The sequence below is a fragment of the Candoia aspera genome, chromosome 2, assembly GCF_035149785.1.
Source record: "Candoia aspera isolate rCanAsp1 chromosome 2, rCanAsp1.hap2, whole genome shotgun sequence".
Lineage (NCBI taxonomy): Eukaryota > Metazoa > Chordata > Lepidosauria > Squamata > Boidae > Candoia > Candoia aspera.
This window is the reverse complement of record NC_086154.1, coordinates 179,371,784-179,393,465: the sequence shown is the minus strand read 5'-3', so window position 1 is coordinate 179,393,465 and position 21,682 is coordinate 179,371,784. Positions and strand designations below refer to the sequence as shown.

Genomic DNA, 21,682 nt, shown 5'->3' with positions numbered 1-21,682 from the left:
AACAAAGAAGTAGAAGTGAAATGCCTTGGGAAGGCGAGCTACTACTTGGGGATACAAATTAAGAGAGGAGGATGGAAGTTTTCTCCTTAGTCAGAGGCAAGAGATTCTAGAGTTATTGGAGAGCCTGGGGCTAGAAGATGCAAACACAGTGCCAACTCCAATGGAACCAGACTTTCACAAAGTCAAGGACACTAGTAAACTGTTGCCTCAGAACAGTGGCTACAGAGAGGCCATTGGGAAGCTGTTGTATCTATTGAACACAACAAGGCCAGATATTTCAACTGCAGTGGGGATCCTCTGCAGAAAAATCAGCACACCCACCCAGAGGGACTGGACAGGCATTAAGCAGGTGGCAAGATACCAGAAGGGGGCTGCAGACCTGAAGCTTAAGCTGCCAGCAACTGGTTCTCCTGAACTAGTCGGATACACCGATGCAGATTGGGCAGAGGATGCAACTGATCGCAAATCCACTAGTGGGAATGTGTTTTTGTTTGGGGGAGGGGCTGTGAGCTGGACTAGTCGCAAACAGACTATATTGGCCCGCTCAACTACTGAAGCAGAGTATGTCTCAGCAGCTGAGACATGTGCAGAAGTACAATGACTCAACTATTTACTTGAGGACCTGGGGGTAAGTGTTCCTGCTCCAATAAGAGTCTTTGAGGACAACCAAAGTTGTATAAGACTCTCTCTATCAAAGAAGGTGGGAGGGTGGACCAAGCACATGGATGTTCGTTACCATGTGATTAGAGAGGCACAGGAGACAGGACTAATAAATTTGGAGTATTGTCCCTTAGAGAACATGATTGCCGACATCCTGACAAAGCCACTTGCAAAGGGTGTCTATCAAGGCCTACGAAGTGAGTTAAATCTTGTGTAGGCATGATTCATGCAGGATTTGAGAAGGGGTGTTGGAAGTTTTGGCAAATCCAGCATGCCTCATTAACATGTAAATTAGGTTGCCCAAAATGCAACACTGAGGAAGCTGTTTGTTGCCACTCCCACTTCCTGTTTCTCTCTTTCCATCTATTCCAGCCAGGGAGAAGCAGCATGGATGCTGCTCTCTTCATCAGGGCCATGTGCTTGGGCCTTGATGAGGGATTCTGCCCTTTCTTTCATGTACCTCTTGGCAGCTGTAGGGCTGATAGTTTAGGGCAAACTATGTAATTAGAAAAGAAGAACAAAGGAACTTCATCTGTTTCCACCAAGATGGATGTAGCAGAAGCAACAAAGAATAAAGTCAGTAAGCTTTTTTTTACTTCTTAACCTAATGTGTCTAATTCTCCCTGCTGTACCTGGAGGGTAAACTAATATAAACCTACTTGTTTATATTCAAATTAGGACGGGCAATTTATTTTCTTGTTACTTTACCTCAGCTGTATTTGGGTTGCAATAACTATGACATTACTTTTATTCCTTCCTTTTCAGTCTTTATTTATACTTAACAAAGCAAATTTCAAATGGTGAGGTAAGGGAAAATCTTGCTTTGTTCTTAAAATATTGTAACTATCCTGAAAAAGTTACTAAACCAAAACCAAAAGACTCTTCAATGTTTTGGTCTGTTTGTTTTCTGACACTTCCACTGGAGTTGTCTCAGCATCTTTTTCTTTCTTTTATATGGAATAGGCAAAGGTAAGATGATATTTGAAGAAGTAACTGTAAAGAACTGTGAGCATTTCTGGAAATCACAGTAGTAGTAGCTATCATTCACTTAATTGTTTTTTGAAAGTCGTTTGTGGTCTGGGTCTGGTTATTAAGTGTCAGGTTTGTATAAAAGCTCCCCCCCCCCCCCCCCAGGAGTTGGCATAATGTCTTTTTGTAGCTAGCAACACTCATAGCATACTCTCCCACTCATTTCCCAGCATTAGAGGATTTAACTGAAGATTAAGGTAAAAATGCTCTTGTATTCATAGGAAAAACAAGAAATACCACCAGAAATCATGCTTAAGCATTAACATGTACTATGCAAAACAATTTTTTAATTATGTTTAGTTGGAGCTCTTTTAAAGAGGTATATTCATACTTGACACATGATTTTCTAATTGAATTATGGTACCTAAATGAAAATGAAGATCAATATTCATCATTATTTATATTCAGGGTTTCACCTGATGTCCTCAATTCCAAATTTGCAGTGATACAGAATTTGTGTTTTCAGTTTAGACAAATACTCTAGATTAAACTACAAAAACTCAGCCTTTGGTTTAGAAAACTGCATATCAATTGTCTCCCTTGTGCAACATTTTTTCATTTTATTTTATTAGGTCTGTTTTTAATCAGTGGGCCAAGGCAACATTACCGGTATCTTCTGCATTTTAAGAAAAGTTCTTTTAAGGCTGTTGAGCTCACCTCAACATGCACCTCTTTATACAAGCATCCAGTGTTATGATAATGGTACAGATTTGTTTCTGGTCAATAGTGTGAGGGACCAATTATTTTACCAACAACCCATACAAACTGTTGCACTTACCTCCTGCTAGTCTTTAGTTCTCTGCTTGTGACATACTGTATTGCATTGTGGATTCCATAAAATAAAGCTTGTGAAATAAGAATGACCTATATCACAGTTGTTGCACAAGAAGAGCTTAGGGTTGCTAAGAGTTTAGGATTGCTAAACTTTGCTTTTGACTTCATGGTTCTGTATTGTAGTTAGCAAAATTGTATATAATCACTCCAAATATATGTTCTTCATCAGGGTACACAGACTTGTGTTCCTCATCACTATATATCTAAATGCTTGTGTGTACACACTGCTAAAAAAATAAATACATAACAGATCACCAAAGGCACAGATTTTCATAAAATGCGTGTATTAAGAACAGTAATTGTTATTTAAATAGGAAAAAAATACATTTCACCCTAATGAGAAAGATTTCAACCAGATGTCACCTGCTGCTAGCTAATATGGGCAACTTTAGCCTTGCTCTCCTTTATATGAGCCTGTTGTTAAGCTGGACAACTTTTCAGAAAGAAAACATTTTGCAGCCCTCCCCTAATAATGTTACATGTTTGACATATGTGTACAGAAATGCTACATATGTGCATATACAGAACTTGCCCTCACATATTGGTATGGATATGCACATGTAGAAACAGCTGCATTTGGTACAAATACTAAACTGAATTCCAGTACATTTGTTTATATAAATAAAAAAGCAGTGATATACACTATTGTTGCTCTATGTTTATTAATTTCAAAAAATATAATTTCATAACTTCAAAAAGTATTAATTGGGCTTATTCCTGAGTAAATGTACAGTATGTATAGTATCATATGCTACAATCCTCTCTATGCAGTTATCTAGAAAGAAAATTCATTGAAAATAGTGGGAGCTGCTTACATAGAGTGAAGCTTTTCTTTATTTGGTTGCAAAGTAACTAAGGCACTTCCTTATCCAACTCTCCTTTGCTGTCTGGGTAGAATTATGTAGTACAGTAAATCAGCAAACATAAATAGAGGGATTGGCAGAAAACCATAGCCAGTTCAAAGGTCTTTATAACTATGTACATAAGCGTTGACAATTAGATTTCACTGAAGTCTAGAGAGAAATATTTTTATCAATGTAAAAACATACTTGGTGTATCCTTGAATGTTAAGGCTATCTGGCATTACAGGATTTAAGAAATAAAAATATTAATGATATAATTATCAAAACGCATCATTTCAAAACTCCTTCATGCATAATAAATAGATTCTCCTTGTAAAACAGGGATGACTCTCTTCCCTTTAGGTTGAATATGTCCTGTCAGTCCTTGCCATTCTGATTTGCTCAGGCTTTCACTGAGAACCCTCTTCAGGTCTATAGCCATCTTAAAAGTAGAGAGGTAGTTATCTTTTAAAAATAATTTGTAAATGCCACCCTTCATTGTAAAAAGAAGCTGGGCTAGGGAGAGGGATCTTAGGGGAGCAGGCCACTTAGCCTTCCCAGCTCCAGTCCATTCCTTCCCACTCATGAAAGCCCCATTTCCCTTATAAATAGAGAAGAAAGCCTATTTTAATGAGAGCCATCTGGAAACAGTGGCCCTTCACACCTCTTAACTCTAGAAAGCAAGCTCATGGTGGAAAGCCAGCTTGATGGTTGAAAGCACTCTTCCTGTGAAGCTGGTGTCTCGAGATTCCTCTGAGCTATGTAATAAGTTGGGTATGAAAATGTGATCCTCTACTTACCATGTGTATGAATAGAGTTACGTCTATGAGTTCATGTGTACATTACGGAGGGAGGGAAAATGGGATGGCTCTTACTAATCTGGGTTGAATTATAGCAGCAAATTTTTCTACCTCCCCATAATGGATAATGGAGCCTTTCTGAGGATGGGGGACCATTCCTGCTTTGATGTTTTTCATTTTAAAGCTCTGGACCTTAAAGAAATAAAACCATTTTATAAAATAGAAATAATAAATTGAAATATTCTGTGCATTGCTCCAGAATGAGGGGACAGTTCCACTTGCTATTATTTTTTAATATTCATATGTCCTGTACCTTATAATAATAAAAGAATTCAGCCTCTAAATATATTTTAAAAACTTTCTTTGAAAAATTACAAATGGTTATAGATGTGTTGCTTCCTTCTGCCAAGTACAGGAACTAGAACATGCTGTGATGTCCACATGACCTGTTCTGCCTTCCATTGTCCGTTACAAAAGAAGTACTAGTGTGGAAGAAATTACGTTTTCCCAGCTTCACAATTCTTTGAAGTCCTAGGGAAAAAGCTCTATTTTTGTAACTTTTGTATTTGTATTTCAAATGAACAAAATGTTAATATCCAAACAATAAGTTCATTTAGAAAGACCTTAATGGTCAGGATAGAAGCTTTACAAAGCTTTCTTGACCAAAAGTTGGCTTTATTGTGATATTTTGTAAGAGGGGGAATTAAAAAATTTAAAACAAATGAATTATCAGTCTTTCCATTATGTCAATGCTTACATCAATCTCTTTTGTTTTGATGAAGTTGTCTCTTCAAACTGTAAAAGTGATTTACAACTTCACCAAAACAAAACAAAACAAATGTATTGATTCATTAGTCCTGGAACGTTCAGTACTAATTGCACATTAATTACTTCCTTGTGTCCACATTAGCAGAGCTACAGTATCCACATCACAGATTGGGCCTGGCAGATCACCAGTTGAACTTGGTAACTCTAAAAAGGGTAATTCTTTTACTGCCAACATACATTGTACATTGTCAGCTTTATACTGCATGCACAATTATTAGGCAAGTTGTATTTTTGAGGATGAATTTCATTATTGAACAACTACAGTGCTCTCGGTCAATCCAGAATGTTAATAAACCTCAAACCTGAATATTTAAGAAAGTAGAAGTTAGGTTTTGGCTTTCTTAGGAGCATATCTATATGTGCACAATTATTGGGCAACTATTAGTGTGCAGAATTATTACGCAACTAAATGAAAAATGAAAATTCCCCCATCCCACTCGTTTATTTTCATTTGTTAAAGTGAGAATAATAAACAAACAACTCAAAATTTACAAATAAACATTTCTGACATTTCAAACAAAAAATCAGTGACCAATATAGCCACCCTTCTTTGCAATAACAGTCATAAGCCTTCCATTCATGGAGTCTGTCAGTTTCTTGATCTGTTGACAATCAACTTTTTGTGCAGCAGCAACCACAGCCTCCCAGACACTGTTCAGAGAGGTGTACTGTTTTCTTTCACTGTACATCTCCCGTTTGAGAAGGGCCCACAAGTTCTCAATAGGGTTTAGGTCAGGTGAGGAAGGGGGCCATGTCATTATTCTTTCATCTTTGAGGCCTTTAACGGCTAGCCACGCAGTGGAGTACTTCGATGCATGCGATGGAGCATTGTCCTGCATAAACAACATGGTCTTCTTGAAAGATGCAGACTTTTTCCTGTACAACTGCTTGAAGAAAGTGTCTTCTAAAAACTGGCAGTAGGTTTGGGAGTTGATTTGGAGTCCATCTTCAACCCGAAAAGATCCAACTAGCTCATCTTCAATAATACCAGCCCATACCAGTACCCCACCTCCAGCTTGCTGGCGTCTGAGTCGAAGTGGAGCTCTGTGCCCGTTACTGATCCAGCCACGGGCCCATCCATCTGGTCCGTCAAGAGTCACTCTCATGTCATCAGTCCATAAAACCTTTGAAAAACCTGTCTTCAGATATTTCTTGGCCCAGTCTTGCGGTTTCAACTTATGTGTCTTATTCAGTGGTGGTCAAGTTTCAGCCTTCCTTACCTTAGCCATGTCTCTGAGCACTGAACACCTTGTACTTCTGGGCACTCCAGGTAGGTTGCAGTTCTGGAATATGACAGCACTGGAGGATAATGGGTTCCTGGTAGCTTCACGTTTGATTCTTCTCAAATCTTTGGCAGTTAATTTGTGTCTTTTTTTGTCAACACGTTTCTTGTGACCCTGTTGACTATTTGCAACAAAACATTTGATGGTTCTGTGGTCACGCCCCAATATCTTAGCAATTTCAAGAGTGCTGCATCCCTCTGAAAGACTTTTTACAATTTTTGACTTTTCAGAGTCAGTTAAATCTCTTTTTTGGCCCATTTTGCCTGGGGAAAGAAGCTGCCTAATAATTATGCACACCTTGATATAGGGTGTTGATCTCCTTAGGCCACACCCTCCCTCATTACACAAATACACATCACCTGGTATGCTTATATCCAATAAGCATTCAGGTTTATACAGCTTGGAGGTGGAAAATATGCATAAAATTGATGATATGGTCAAAATACTCACTTGCCTAATAATTGTGCACACAGTGTTAAGTCAACATGATCCATGCTTGACATACTTATACTTTAAACATTGTAATTTTTAGATCTTGAAGTTCAAGCTGTAATTCCTTTGAGACTTAGACTTATAATTCCTTTGTACATTTAGACCTAGTACAGGTAATATTATATTTGTGTGTGTGTGTGTGTGTGTGTGTGTGTAGGGTGACTTGTATTCAGGCAAAGTAAGTAAAAAATCCTAATGCATATAGTCCAAAACCTGGAACTAACCTAAAATCGATGTTCTGCTCCTTGATTATAATTCAATTCATTTATCTATGTCACTAGAAATCTTTGGTGCACATGTGGGCTGCTCTTCAATTTTGGGAACAGCAAGGTCCAGGTCAGTTTCCAGTAAGACAAGAATCATCTATCAGTTGATTGTGGGTAAAAGAGCTGACCTGGCATCTATTACTGAGTTTTGGGTGAGTGAGCTGGATGGTACAGAGTTGACTCAGCTGTGCCCACCTGGTTTCTTAGTGCAGTAATAAGCTAGTTTGCATTATTTGCAGTTGTAACTAGTTGCTAAAAATGTTTTTTTTTCCTCAGATGAGCTTCAGTGACTTTTTGACCTTCTCAATCAAATTTGCTCTCTCTGTGTTAAAAGGAGGTGACTGAACAGTACAAAGCAATTGGGGATCACTGATTTCCTTTTGAAACTTAGTCCTACCAATGTTTCAGTAATTAAACTAAATGCAGTTTCCATGTCTTAACTAATTCTCTTCTCTGAGAATGGGGGAGAGGACCCATTAAGGTGGTCCACCTGGAGCCTTATAGAACCTGATGAGTTTTTTAATGCTGTGAGGGATTTTTTTCCTGGATCATTGATGGGAGTTAAGGGCAGTGCAGGAATAATCTCAGAAAGTATTATTGAGCCACATCATTTGGATACCTATGATATGGGGTGCCAGAAGTCCATGTTTTGTCCCAGTGCTATTTAACTTTTATAGTGAAACAATCGGATGCAATTGTTAACAATTTTGGAGATGCATGTCAACAATATGCAGATGACACTCAGCTCTACTTCCCTATCCTATCTAAATCAGAAGAAGCTGTGCATGGCCTGAACCAATGCCTGGATATACTGATGGGTTGGATGAGGGCCAGTAAATAGAGATCGAATACCGATAGGACAAAGATTTTGTGGGTGGGTGGTTCCTGGGTCTGAGAATTGGGTCTGAGAATTCTAACCACCCAGAGTCCCCCTTTTGGGAGAGATGGGCGGTAATAGAAATTTGGAAAATAAATAAATAAATGAGTCTATACTCTCCAATAAGGAGATTGTCTGGTGGTGCTCCTTTATGTCAGCATTGTCAGGATGGCTAGAAGTGTTTAGTGTCAACTTCAGTTTGTTCCTGAAAAGGGCACACATATACAACCTGTCTAGCTAAATTTGTTCATTTCTTATTTAGATTCCTGTGAAGTATTGTTGAGCTTGGTCCAGAAGCTACAGACAGGTCACTGAGTGGGGCGCTTAGCTAGGCATATGTTAAAACTGTGGAAACAACTCCAGTTAGCTGCAGAGCCAGATTCAAGGTTTTGCTTATGAAGCAGAAGGGCAACTTGGAACTAGGCCACCGTCCGGATTGCCTTTTTTGTTACAGACCTAGTTAGTTACTGAGCTAATTAGGGTTCTCACAAGTGTACCAAGAATCACTGAATGCCGCTAGTAGCTGCTTATGGGTGGGTCTTCTCTGTAGTGGTATCCATGTTTTGGCATGCTTTGCCTCCTGAAATTTAGGAGATGCCTAATATACTACCTTTTAGGTACCTGTTGAAAACTAATCTTTACATCCTGGCCTTCCCTATATGAATAGGGGAATATTTTTTTCCCACTTTCCTTGATCTTCTTAACAAATACATTTCGTTGAATAAGGTTGATATTGCTTAATACTGTTTTATGTATTATTATATTACGTATTTTATTGCTGTTTTTACTGTAAACTGTTCTAAGATGTTTTGGCATATACTGGATGATGGTGGTTGTGGTGGAGGACAGGTACAGTTGGTGGGACCATGTCCCATATAGATCAAGGCAGGATTTACCGTTTTCTTCTGGCTTAGAGAGAAGTTGGGGTTTGTCCTTCCCTTTCCTCTTTCTTTTCCTCCCTCCCTCCCTTTCTTTCTTAATCATTTTAAAATTTAAATTATGATTTTAATGTGTTTCTCACTTCAACATTGTGGGAAACTGAACTATTGACTTTTGGAAAATTCACTGACAAATTTCAACAAGATTGTTGGAGGAGACTTCAAGAGTCACAAAAATCTTCAGGCTACAGGAAATAGGATTTGGGGTGATCTTAAGACTGTGTGTTGCCTTTCCCTGCTTTAGAGGAAGATAAGCTTGGTCTACAAACTCAGAATGGATTACCAAATCGGCTAGACAATATAAACTTTGTATTTGCCTCACAAATTAAGATATAGTATCTGAGTCTAAGGTTTATTCCAGAAAGATACAAATTAAGTAAGCATAATATATTCTTATTTAAAGTTCTTACTTGCCTTGCAGGGACCCATCAAGTCATTCTGTCCATAGTACCCTGCTTTCATTTGGAGTCACTCTCCTCATCTCTCAATTCTTTGGCACATATAGAATGCTTGAGAAAAGAGGGATTGTTCTCTACATCTGGCAGAAATAAGAATGCCTCTTATGGCTTTGACTCACAACATTTCTTCCACTGAAAATATTCATTCATTCACTTTGCAGTGTACTTTAAAGGCAATCAGAAATACCAAGAAAGGTTTTTGCTGCCCCTGTTTGCAAATATATCTGCAATGTGACAGGCAGGCCTCTTTCTGTGGAGTATTTTGTGCATGCCAGAGGACTTGGGGGAGATATTCCAAACATAAAAGTCCGTCCTCCTTTGACTTTTACGTAAGACGAGAACATGGGGAAGGGATTTCTCTCATCCTGCTGGGTCTGGCTAAACTATCAGTGTTTTGTTGATAATCTGCCAAGTGTATTTTTCTTTGTGCAGGAGGTCTTCATTAAATTGCATAACTAATAACCATCTGGTGCTTTTTAAAAAAAAATAGAGAAGCTGACCCCTTCCACACACAAGACCTACACTGAAGCCAGTTGAATACAAATACAGGCATTTGCAGTGGAGTGGAAGAATCAGACTTCTCCATTCCTTCTCCCTTTAAGTTTCCTCATCATTTTCCCCTTCTACACCAACATACTTAGAGGACTTTGCTGAAGGGTGTAAATTAAGATACAAGGAAGATTGAGGGATGGCTAACAGTTTGGATCATGAAAGATACCTCTAATTAGTTTGGGGAATCCTGTTTTTTCCCAAGCTCTAGTCAGTCCCATTGAGGAGAAATTCCTCCCATTTTGGAGGAATGGAGAAGTTGCCACAGGTAAGAGAGAACAGAGGAATTCACTCGTTTTAGCCCATTACATCTAGCCCCTACTGCGTGCCCCTAAATCTGGATCCAATTATAGATTTTCATTATTTTTATTTATAACATCATAGACCTTTATCTCATTGGCTGAAAGTTATTCCATGTAAATAATTAAACATTACAAACAATTGGTAATTTATATTCTGTTTTAATGGTTCTTATAATCTGTGAATTCTAGGTTTGGGATGGTTGATTCTTTGCACAAGGAATTATAAAGCCCCCAAGAGAAATGATAACTTCCAAGTTATATAAGAAAACCTCAACGGAACATATCTTGGCAAAATTTAGCCAATATAGCTGAATTTCAAAGCAAGAGTGTGTATTTTACATGGATCATGTCACTGTAGAGGCAAGATTTTGCTGTTTCATAAATTCTGTGGAACTACTTCAGCCAGGCTTTTTTGAATATAGCCCACCAGGCAGAAATTGTGGCTGGCCAAGGATTGGCAGACTTCCTTATTTTGTAATCCAGTTGACCACAAAAATAAGCTTTTTGAGTTCCTGGTGTTTGCCCACTTACCTGTTTAACTGTATTTGATTTGGTAATTCACAAGTTATATGTATTCTGGGCTATTTAATGCATATGCAAAGTGGTGTGACATAGAGGTGCATGTTTTGAAACACGTTAAGATATAAACTATGAAGTGAGCAGAAACAATTATACGTAGTGGAGGGCTGAGAGTTTTGCTGGGGTCAGAAATGGGCAATGTTAAGGTGAAAACAGAAAGGCAAGAAAGAGGGTATGAGAAATAAATAGGAATATATAGTCAGCTTTTTCAGAACACAATATTAGGCCTGTGAGTACTCGACTTGCAAAACCATATAGCGTTTGAAATGTAGGTAGAACATGCATATTGTTAACCTGTTTTTCTTATCAACAAAAATAATATCAAGTATTAAGAAGGAGGGTGAAAATAACATTGTGTAAGGATTGCCTATTCCAATGGATATCAGACTCATAAGCAGGGTTTCAAAGATACCTGATTTATTGAAGAATAGTATGCAGGATCACAGAGAAAGCTGAGAATGATGAAAGCGCGCCAAATTCAAACTAAAAACCCTCGGTGCAAATGAGATCCCTCCCCCCGTAGAATCTTCTCATGTTCACAATCCCAGGTGCTCCTAATGGTTTCTGATGGTCTGCAGGAAAAGTCCTTGAGCAGAGAACATAACCCAAACACATTCCATTGTAATGAATTCAGATACAGAGCTTGGTACAAGGTCTCACAGCAGCTCCCTCCCAAACAGAAACGCGCATCAGCACCATGGCATGTGAAACGTTACGATGTATAAACTACATTGAAACAGTAGTTTATACATCGTAACGTTTCGTGACACATTGTATCAATGTGCTTAAAGCAAAATAATATAGGTAGTCCTTGTTTAACGACTGCATTTGGGACCAGCAACTTGGTTGTCAAGTGAAGGGGTCACTAAATGAAAAATCACATGACCACAACTCTGCTTACGATTTTACACAGGACAACACATAATGACTGTAATGATGAAAACATGACAGAGAGAGAGAGACTGTGAAGGTCGTAAATGCGGGCACTGGTCGCAAAGTTACTTTTTCATCACCATTGTAACTGCAATCACTGTCTGAGGCAGTCACTAAGCAAGGACTACCTGAAGTTTCCATCATACCACTGCAGTGCTTAAATATGTATTTTGTTTTATTAATCTGACTCTGCTGTCACTTGACATGACATGACATTTTCATTAATAGTTGCCCAAGTCATTTTAATAATATAGATAAATAATCATAATTGGATTCTAACTTTTTGTTTCTTAAGCCATAATCACTCCTTATGTATTATTATTTATACACTGCATCACCATATTTTTCTCTAGATAATAATATTAATATCAATTACAGCTTTTTCATAGACTTTAGCATTATAATGGTTCTCTATTTTAGGTTGGTAATTTTACTATTCTATTATTCTAAATAATTTAATTGCTTTATTCTAATTGCGTAATGCCTTACCATTTTAATTTTTACACCCCAAATTCTTAAACTTACAATTTTAGTTGTATTGCTATATATAGCTCGTTTTATTCTAGTCAATTTCTGTGGTGTATCTGCTGCATTGGTATTTGGTGTGTTAAATCTGACTCCGTTTTTCAAAGATCTGTTTTGCTGGTTATTGACCAAAATAAAATGAGTGACTGAGATGACTGATTGATTGATTAGGGTTTATATGCCCTCCAGTCCCAAAAGGACATGATGCATGATGTTTTTGCAGAAAAAAAAATCAAAATAAAGGACATTTTCTATACTGAAATGTGAACTATCAACTGCATCATAAACCAAAGAAAGTTCTCAAGGACAATTGTTTTTATGAGACCTAAGGATATGGACAGGATGCTTCAGTTCCATTCTAGAACCTGAACTGGATCCCTTTCCTGAACTTGAGTACTTTCTTTCTATGTAAGAAGGAGGAGAATATGGCATGATCATTTTTTTTAACCTTCTAGGATGTACCCTCAACCTTAATGTTTTGCATGCAACATATTATATGATCTGCACATTATTATTTTGCATATAAGCATTAAGGTTGAGGGTACATGCCATAAGCTTAAAAAAAAATTCTCATACCATATTTCCCCTTCTCATATTTCCCCTTTTCCCTACACAGAAAAGAAATCACTCATATTTGGGGATGGGTTCCAGTTCAGGTTCTAAAAATAAGTGGGAAGGATTTTGATCCTTTAGGTGGTTCTTCTGGCTGGAAGCCATGTTGAAACAGTAAGGGGGCCTTTATGTAAACATGGGTGTGGCCAGGGTAAAAACAAAGTTAAAGAAATATCCTTTCTCAAAAGTGTCACACCAACAGCAAAGCAAAGAAAAATGGTAGCACTGAATATCTGTAGCACAAAGAACAGGGATCTCCAAGGGTCACACATGTTGGCAGATTGCTGGGAAAGCCTTTGGCCCAGGAGATATCAGAAAAGTCACACACCAGGCATTTCTATAAAAAGAATTTATTTACAGAAAGCAAAACAAAAGCAAAACATATTTAAAAGTCTTGGGCTCTCAGTGAGAGCAGCTTGACTCTCTACATGTCTGCACAGAAGAGGAAACAGAAACTGAAACAAGTCCAGGGCAGCTTCCTCCCCCCCAGGTGATGCAACCATTAACATGTGAAAAGGAGACAATTAAATTCAACCTCTTCACTCTGCCAAAATAATTAGTTACTATAGCAACCTTAATCTGCAGTAGGAAACATCAACAACACGAGACTCTTTCAGGGTAGGGAGTAGAAATTGTGCAAACATATCCTACATCTTTTATACCATAAAAGAGAAGAAAAAACTCATTTTCTCAATAAAAGGCTGTTAACTGTAGCCCTCAACAATAATTTTGTGAAGCTCAGGAACTCATTGGTTTGCTGTAAGAGTTCATTTGTACCATTCAGCAGAATTGGCCAGGTGAAAAACGAAAACCCTTTGGCAATCTCCTCTAAATAGCTAGAGTTTAATAGAGTGATATTTGCTTAGTTTTCTTTTTCTCATGTCACTGATTTGGTGGGCTCTCTTAAAACAAGCACAAGTTCCCTCCCCACTATCCTAAAACCGAGGACCTGGATGCAGGAGGACCTACCATATAATATAAATGTGTGTGGGGCATCTAGACAGATAATCCTTCAAATCATGAAATAAGTGGTATCTGATGGAAATAAGAATCATATTCCCTTCATCTGAGCTTGAAGATAAATGTTTATAAGCTTCTGCTTCTAATCAGTGGCAAACTCTAGGTTTCTATTACATACAAATGCAGCAAACTCTGCTTCACTCAACTAACAGTTTGTTGCACTTAAAGACAACAGGAAAATATTTATTGCTAATGAGGAACAGAAACTTCTAATCCCTTCCCTCATTGATGAAGGAAGAAAGGAGTATACAAGATCAGTGCTCTACGTCCCATTCTTCCAACCTATGGTTTGGGTTAAGAACATTTAGCAACCCTACATTTTCCAGTACGCAAAAGGACAAATATAGGTTTGACCTGCACCAAAGTTTCTAAATATTTTTAGGATTCTGGAGGCACTGCTGACGTTAAGGCTAACCTACAGCCTAGAAACTCTTGCTTGAATGCTCTTCCTGTTTCTGCAGAATGCAGAAATGGAAATTCAAATCCATGGGTTAATTTTTTAAAGTATTTTTTGAAATGCAACTTCAATATACAGCTTGTGACATATTTTTATACATGAAAGAATATATTGTAAGTTAATGAAAAAGCTGTTGGAAGCTGTATTTGTTTTTTCATATAAACATTTTGTATTAGATGTTAATATATGATGTGAATATATATGTTCTAATGCAATTTGATTTTTGATAAATGGTTATTCATGTAAAAAGGCTGTGTTACTGAGAATTGTATTTAATGTCTCCTAAGGTTTTAAAGCCTATTTCTATTTTTTAGGGCTTAATCTCAGCATGACTGAGAACTGATCAAGAATCTCAAGAATTTATTCATAACATCCAAGGCATAGAAGGCAGAGGGTTCTTTACAAAAATTATTAACCCTGCTGAATAAATATGGCGGATCCTTCAGCTGAAGTACCCTTTTTTATGATGACACAGCCACAGATAATTGAAGTAAGTTGAAAAAGTTCTAAACTTAAGTGTGTTCTTTAATCTTTTATGCCTACGTAACTGTCAAACTCTAGATATCGCAGATTTTATGGTTATAAGATCGTGTGCTTTGCTTATGGCTAGAATGGACAGTAAATTAGTGAATGGACAATAAATTAGTAATTATGATTGTGCTGATCTTTTTTTTCCCCTTTTTTTTCAATTATCAAGCAGACATTTTGCTACTAGGAAGTAATAAAGAGAGGCCTGAAGATATAGTTATAACAGTTTTGGATAAGATTAAAATCCTTTCAGAAGCAAACAAAAACGCAACTGGGAAACTTCTAAAAGCAAGGCTTTGTAGAATTTCAAGCATCTTTTATTTCCTTCTCACTATAACGCATGGAGTGAGTAGTGTTCAAGATGTAAGTTATATCCAATAGGGCACTGGAATTGTGTTCATAGTTTTGCCTAGCCTTACCTCAGTGGCATGCCACTAAAGGGACCATAGTTTGCATTGCCACAGCATTCTATTTACATAGTGGTTTTATATGTAGGTATGGCGCTGCGGGTTAAACCGCTGAGCTGCTGAGCTTGCCGATCGGAAGGTCGGCGGTTCAAATCCGCGTGACGGGGTGAGCGTGTTGCTAGTCCCAGCTCCTGCCAACCTAGCAGTTCGAAAACATGCAAATGTGAGTAGATTAATAGGTACCACTTCGGCGAGCAGGTAACGGCGTTCCGTGTAGTCATGCCGGCCACATGACCACGGAACTGTCTACGGACAAACGCCGGCTCTTCGGCTTTGAAACGGAGATGAGCACCGCCCCCTAGAGTCGGACACGACTGGACTTAATGTCAAGGGAAACCTTTACCTTTACTTATGTCCAATAGAGATCTAGCAAAGCAAAGAAAACCTGAGGGCAAATCCACACAACCTCCTTTCCCTGGAGTGAGAACAGATCACTGAGTGTTTCTCAAGGATATCTCTGCAGGCCTCTGCCTGTATCTCAGTGTCCTCCCGCAGCTGAGACAGTCCAAAAATGGCTTAAGGTGTTACGTTCTGGAAGTGTTTTTCTAATATCCCACCTCAGGAATCTGCACGTAGGCAATGAGGAATGTATTGATGTGCATTGGGGAAGCAGCCAGCAATTTGCTGGCAATGTGGTGACTCCAGTTAGCTCTGCTGGTTTCCTGGGAGACCACCCCCTTCATTCTTTTCCCTGATCTCTTTCCCTGCCCCATCAGTCCTCTCTGGGTTGCAAGGGACACTGAAACTCCAACTGCCAGTCAGCTAGGCAACCTAGAGGGTATGACACCTTGAACCTGCTCAGTCTCTGCCTAACTTAATGCATGCAATTACAGGAACTCAGCTCTTGGACTCCTAATCCTGGGTGATTAAGAATTATTTTCCCAATGATCCCTGCTCCCAAGAAGGCCATGGCATCTTGTTTCCTCTTCTCATATTCTTAGGGCAGTTTATAGCTTTCATACCCATCCTCATGGTTAAACAGCTTCCTCAAACTTCAGCTTTTTAGCAGTAATTATACATGGGCATTTCAGCTACACAAATCTGGATGGCTACATAATTTTTTTTTAAAAAAAACCTCTTTGCCGTCATTTGGTAGTCAAAAGTTTAAACAGTCAATAGGTCAACACATCGTTTAAGGAAGAAAAATATCAATCAACAATACAATGGGAAAGGAAAAAATGCACTGCATGGAATAACCAAGGCATTGTGCATGCTGGTTGGAAAAGTCTTTTCCTACAGGGGGTTACATTGGGCAGGACTGAGATTTCAGATGAGCGAACCACCAGCTGCAGCCGTTAGAATGTTGGGCATTAAAGTTGTAAGGGCAGTAGCATGCCACGCTCATGTTCTGGATACACGGTTAGCGGGTATTATGGGGGCAACAAAATCGAGGGTGGCATGATTTCTTGTTGGTTCTGGGATGGGAGGAGAGCACAGCACAACAGCTGTGTAGATGCAGCCTCAGATTATTCTGCCTGTTTGCCAATAAAATGTAGATAAACTGTATGTGTGTCGTATGTATAATATATTCTGAAACAATCATTTGTAAGTAGTGCTTTCATTACATGAATCACACCAACTCTACAAAGTGAAAACTGTGTCAAAAACAAAGAAGAACAGATTCAATCTGTCTAAAGGAGTTGCAGAAAATGTGTGTTAGAACCAAATGAAGTATCTCTTGATTACTAGATTTTTTGATAAAGATGCATTTTCCACATAATACAGTTGAATGTAAGGCTTGGAATGTGCTTTAGGGATCATCTAGTCCAACTTCTTGCCCAGAGCAAGAATCCACTACTGAAGCATCCCTGACTGGTGGCCTTTGTTTACACACCTGTCCAAAGAAGAGTCTGTTCTATTGCAGAACAGTTTTTATTGTTAGAAAATTATTCGTCATCTCCAACTGAAATCTGTTTTGTTATGATTTAAACCCATTGTTTCTTGTCCTGTCTTCTCAACACTGTGCTGTCCACTGTGTTTAGTGGTTAAACAGTAAGACTGGCACTGGAGAGACCCAGGATTAATACACTCTCAGCCATGGAAATGAAGTGGGTGACTTTCGACCAGTCATTCTCTCTCAGCCCCAGGAAGGGGGCCATGGCACTTCGGAAATTTTGCCAAGAAAACATCAAGGACTTGTCCAGTCAGTCGCCAGGAGTCAAGACTGACTCGAAGGTGCACAAATATATCGTCCCTGAAAGTTCTGTGATATGGTCCAGGAGGACATTATCCAGATCTTCTGCCTGTTTTAACAGTCTGTAACACAAAGTATATTTTTATGGATACTGTATCCATACTGTACCCAGATGCTCTCAAGTGGATCTTTATGCTCAGATTCCTGAATCTTAGTGCATATTTGCACTTTCTTCACACTTAATGCCACTCCTCCTCCCCTTTTTTCTGGTTTAGTCCTTTTGAATAAGCTGTAGTGGTGTTTCTCAACCTTGGCAGCTTGAAGATTGTGGGCTTCAACTCCCAGAATTCCCCAGCCAGCCATGCTGGCTGGGGAATTCTGGGAGTTGAAGTCCACAATCTTCAAGCTGCCAAGGTTGAGAAACACTGAGCTATACCTTTCAGTGTTGACATTTCCTTTATAAGTTCTGTCCCACTAGCTTTCAATAATACCTACTCAGTCATATTTGCCTTTCTGCCTTGAGACTTCTAATTCTTTCTGTTTATTCCCCATGCTCTATACATTTCTCTATGCTCTATACAGGGACATTCCCCATGCTCTATACAGGAACTAGAATCCTTGGGATGTATCACTTGGCTTATTCCTTCCTGTACTTACATGCTTGTTATTATGTTCCTCCATAGCCTGCATACCCTTCCCACTCCTGTTCCTAGTACACAGTGGTCCTGGGCTCTCTTCCTCATACCACTGAGTTTAAAGCCCTCTGGATCTGGTTTGCAAGGTGCTTTCCAGATACGTTCTTCCAAGTTCTGGTGAGGTATAGCCCATCTTTTGCCAGGGGTCCCTCAATGTAGAAATATATCCCAGCATCAAATATCCAAACAGTTCCCACTAGTACCATCTACATAACTATTCACTTCCAATATTCTTCTCTCTCCCTGGGCCATGTCAGGAATTTATGAAGAAAAACCATCTGGGTCTCCAGCTCCTCCTGTTGCCAAGGGCTTTGTTGATGCTTGAAGTATCTTCATGGCTATGACTAGCTGTGTCCTTAGTTCCATATGAATCAATAAGTGGGACAGAATTTTGGAAATAAAAAATGACCCTAGGGACCAAATATTTTTTTTCCTTTTTTAAAGCAAATGATTTCCTGTTCTTGAAACTTTCATTGGCACACACAAGAAATGTGCATTCTAAAAATTGAAAGTTGATGTACAGTGACTATTGTATTCTAAAAGCAAACTTGGGATATTACATATAATGCAAATTCTTTTACATACAAATGTGTGCAATGCTGTCTCTTAATGCACAATACTTTTGCACTGTAAGGAGTTACACTATTAAAACATCTTCAGACATAAGCTCTTAATATCCCATATCAATTGGTGACCTTGCCAAAAAACCTCTATCTCAGGGACAAAGAAGTATGTTATTTCCTCTGGGACCATGGTTTTAATGCTGGGTTTGTAACTAGTTTTTGTTTTGTTTTCTTTTTTCCCTTTCCAAATAAATTTATTAAAATTATAAGTTCTTTGCCAATCTTCCATGTTTTTCTGGGATTGAAATTGGCACCATTTGGAATAAAAAAATTATCTGGGGTAATATTTCATTTTAACAGTTGCAATTGATCCTAACCAGGAAAATTTTAAATTTTTCTGCCTTTCAAAATCTTCTTTAATTTCTCTCCAGAACTTGGTGTAATTATTTTCAAATATATCTTTGTTACTGCCTGTCAAATACAGTCCCAAATATTTCACTGGGTCTTTTATTGACTGGCAACCTGACTCTTTCTGCACAAAACTTCCTTTTTCTTGGGATAAGCGTCTTATCTTTGTTTTTTATGCATTAATTTAATGTCTTGAGAATTCACCAAAACTTTTGTTTTAGTCATCTCCCTTACTGCACTTTGTGGTTGCATAATGGTTAGTACTGCATCATCTGCATAGCATTTTGTTGATATAATGAATTTAGTTCTATACATATAATTAATTAATTAATTAATTTTAAATTTTATGATAATTCTAAAATTTGTTACTGAATATTTTGTACTTTATGCACTGCTGTATCTTCCTTTTTCCTTTTATTACAGTAGCTATTTATTCTGTTCCTTAAATGTTTTAACAAAGTATTAAATATTAAAAAGTCAGAGCCTTCATCTGTTTAGTCCACTTTATTGATGCTGACTGATATTCCAGGCAGAAGTTTTTCCAGCTGTTCCTGGTGTTGCTGGGGTTGAACCGAAAACCTTCTACATAGCACATTTGCTTTATCGCTGCACTATCCCCTTGGATAAAAAAATAAGTAAGACAAGCAAACTTGTGCAAGGTTTATACACGTGCTACCAGGGGTTTCATTTAACACAACTCCAACAAGGGAATATGCTATAACATTTCTATAATGTATACAGATAAATGGTTTGAAATATCCCTTTCAGAGTGTGACACTGCATTTTAAGCTACTAGCACATACTCTGTTTTTCCCTTTCTTAAAAACTCTTCTTTTTTCAATTTGTTATATATATATATAGTAATTTCAGAATGCATAAATAGTAAGAAAGGTCAGCATTTTCTTCCATTTTTTTTTAACCAGTGGTTTGTGGAGGTTTGGTAATCATAGCTTTCAAGAGGGACAGTGGCTGTTTGTAATCATAGCTTCCAATGAGATCTGTGACCTTTTGCATAAGTAGTATCACTTCCTAATTTTTTTTTTAGTAAGACATACTCCCTTTGCTCTATGTATTGTCTAGTCTAGGAGTTGAAGTACACTCATCTTACAGTTGCTGAGGTTGAAAAACACTGCTCTAGACAAAAATTCAACAATAGCAAGAATTCTTAGAAAGGTTATAAAAAGAAGCAAAGAATTATAATAGAATATTTTCATATTCTTATTTATTTATTATGAAAATATAAGTCAACATCAAGGTACATATAAATTGTGCATTTATGCTAAGAACTGAAGTTTTAGGCAGTTAGTGCAAGGTCTGGATGGACATTAAGGTATTATATAGGAAACAAAATAGATCCCAGAAACTGTGGTTTTCATATTGCCCCAAAACACAGACTGTAGTTCTCTGATTTCTGGTGGGCAGCAGCAGGAGAAACACACATTTCCGAAAAGAATAAATAACTTTTTTTAAGCTTGAAAGTTCAGCACATTACCAATAACACACAAATAAGAGTTTTCCTGGGTTTTTTTTAATTGTACTTATGATAAAGCTTCAACCTGTATTATTTACAATTTTACACGGTTAAAATAAATAGAAACTAATTAATGAATGATTTGCAGAAGAGATACATATATGAAATGAGGGCTGTGTAAACAGCGCAAGTGAATATTATTTTTAAAGAGCAGAAAAGACTTCAGTGTAATATCCACATTGTGAAAGAGTAATGGGAAGAGGAAAGGAGATGAAATATATAAATTTCACAGTCCTCAAAAGAGGCTGGATGACAGTGAGGTGTCACTGTAGTGATAACAGATATTTGCACCTGCCTGTCTCACAACCACTGCCATCTTCATCATTTCACCTGTCAGTTACATACCTCCATCCTGTCTAACAGAAAGCAACCCTGAATTTTCCCCCTTTTGCCCTGCACATTCGCTCCAAATCAGAGCACAGCTTTATTTTTCTGCCCCTGACTTTCTGACAAGAAAAAAAGGAAAGAAAAACTGGATGATTGTATATCCAGAAAGATCAGCAGTTGCAATGTTAATCTGGATATTCCTACCATCAACACTAATTTTGACAAAGATGATGTTTTCTGTAGTTTTCAGACTGATCGCTCTTCATAAATATCTGTTGCTGAAAAGATTCAGCACGAGAGAGATGCCCTCTTCAGGGGTTCTTGTGTGAGGACACCAAATAGGAATAGGAATAATGGGAATAAGTACACTTGTTCTGCCTCTGCCAGGCCATTGCCACTACATTGTACATACAGAGGGGATTGTGTTCAAAGGAGACCCTTTTCTGTCCATGGAGACTCTCTCTGAGATGTTAGAATCCTGATTTTAAAAGGATTCTAAAATTCTTGATAGAGCTTCCATGGGTAGAGCTAACTCTCTTCTGCAAAAAATCCCATCAGGATGACGAGGAGGAGGAGAACTAGCTTGCTTCCTATCTGCAAACTTCCACAGAAAGAAGTCATCTGAAGATGACTGTAGTGAAGACAGTATCACAGTAAAGTTCCATTTCCTGAATATTCTCCTTTTTGTACCATGTAAGAAATGGAAAATCTACTGGGTACATGCAAGTCAGAAAATTATTTCAGC

General features: G+C 38.0%; 1 protein-coding gene across 1 annotated transcript in view; it reads left to right on the top strand.

Moving 5' to 3' along the window:
- LPAR1 (lysophosphatidic acid receptor 1) overlaps window positions 1-21,682 on the top strand; it is a 64,156-nt gene that overhangs the window by 16,900 nt on the left and 25,574 nt on the right. Inside the window, exon 2 of the mRNA XM_063294985.1 lies at window positions 14,599-14,774. Within this exon, the coding sequence (XP_063151055.1) occupies window positions 14,715-14,774 (60 nt within the window). The 5' untranslated portion in view covers window positions 14,599-14,714. The remainder of the gene's footprint in view (window positions 1-14,598; window positions 14,775-21,682) is intronic.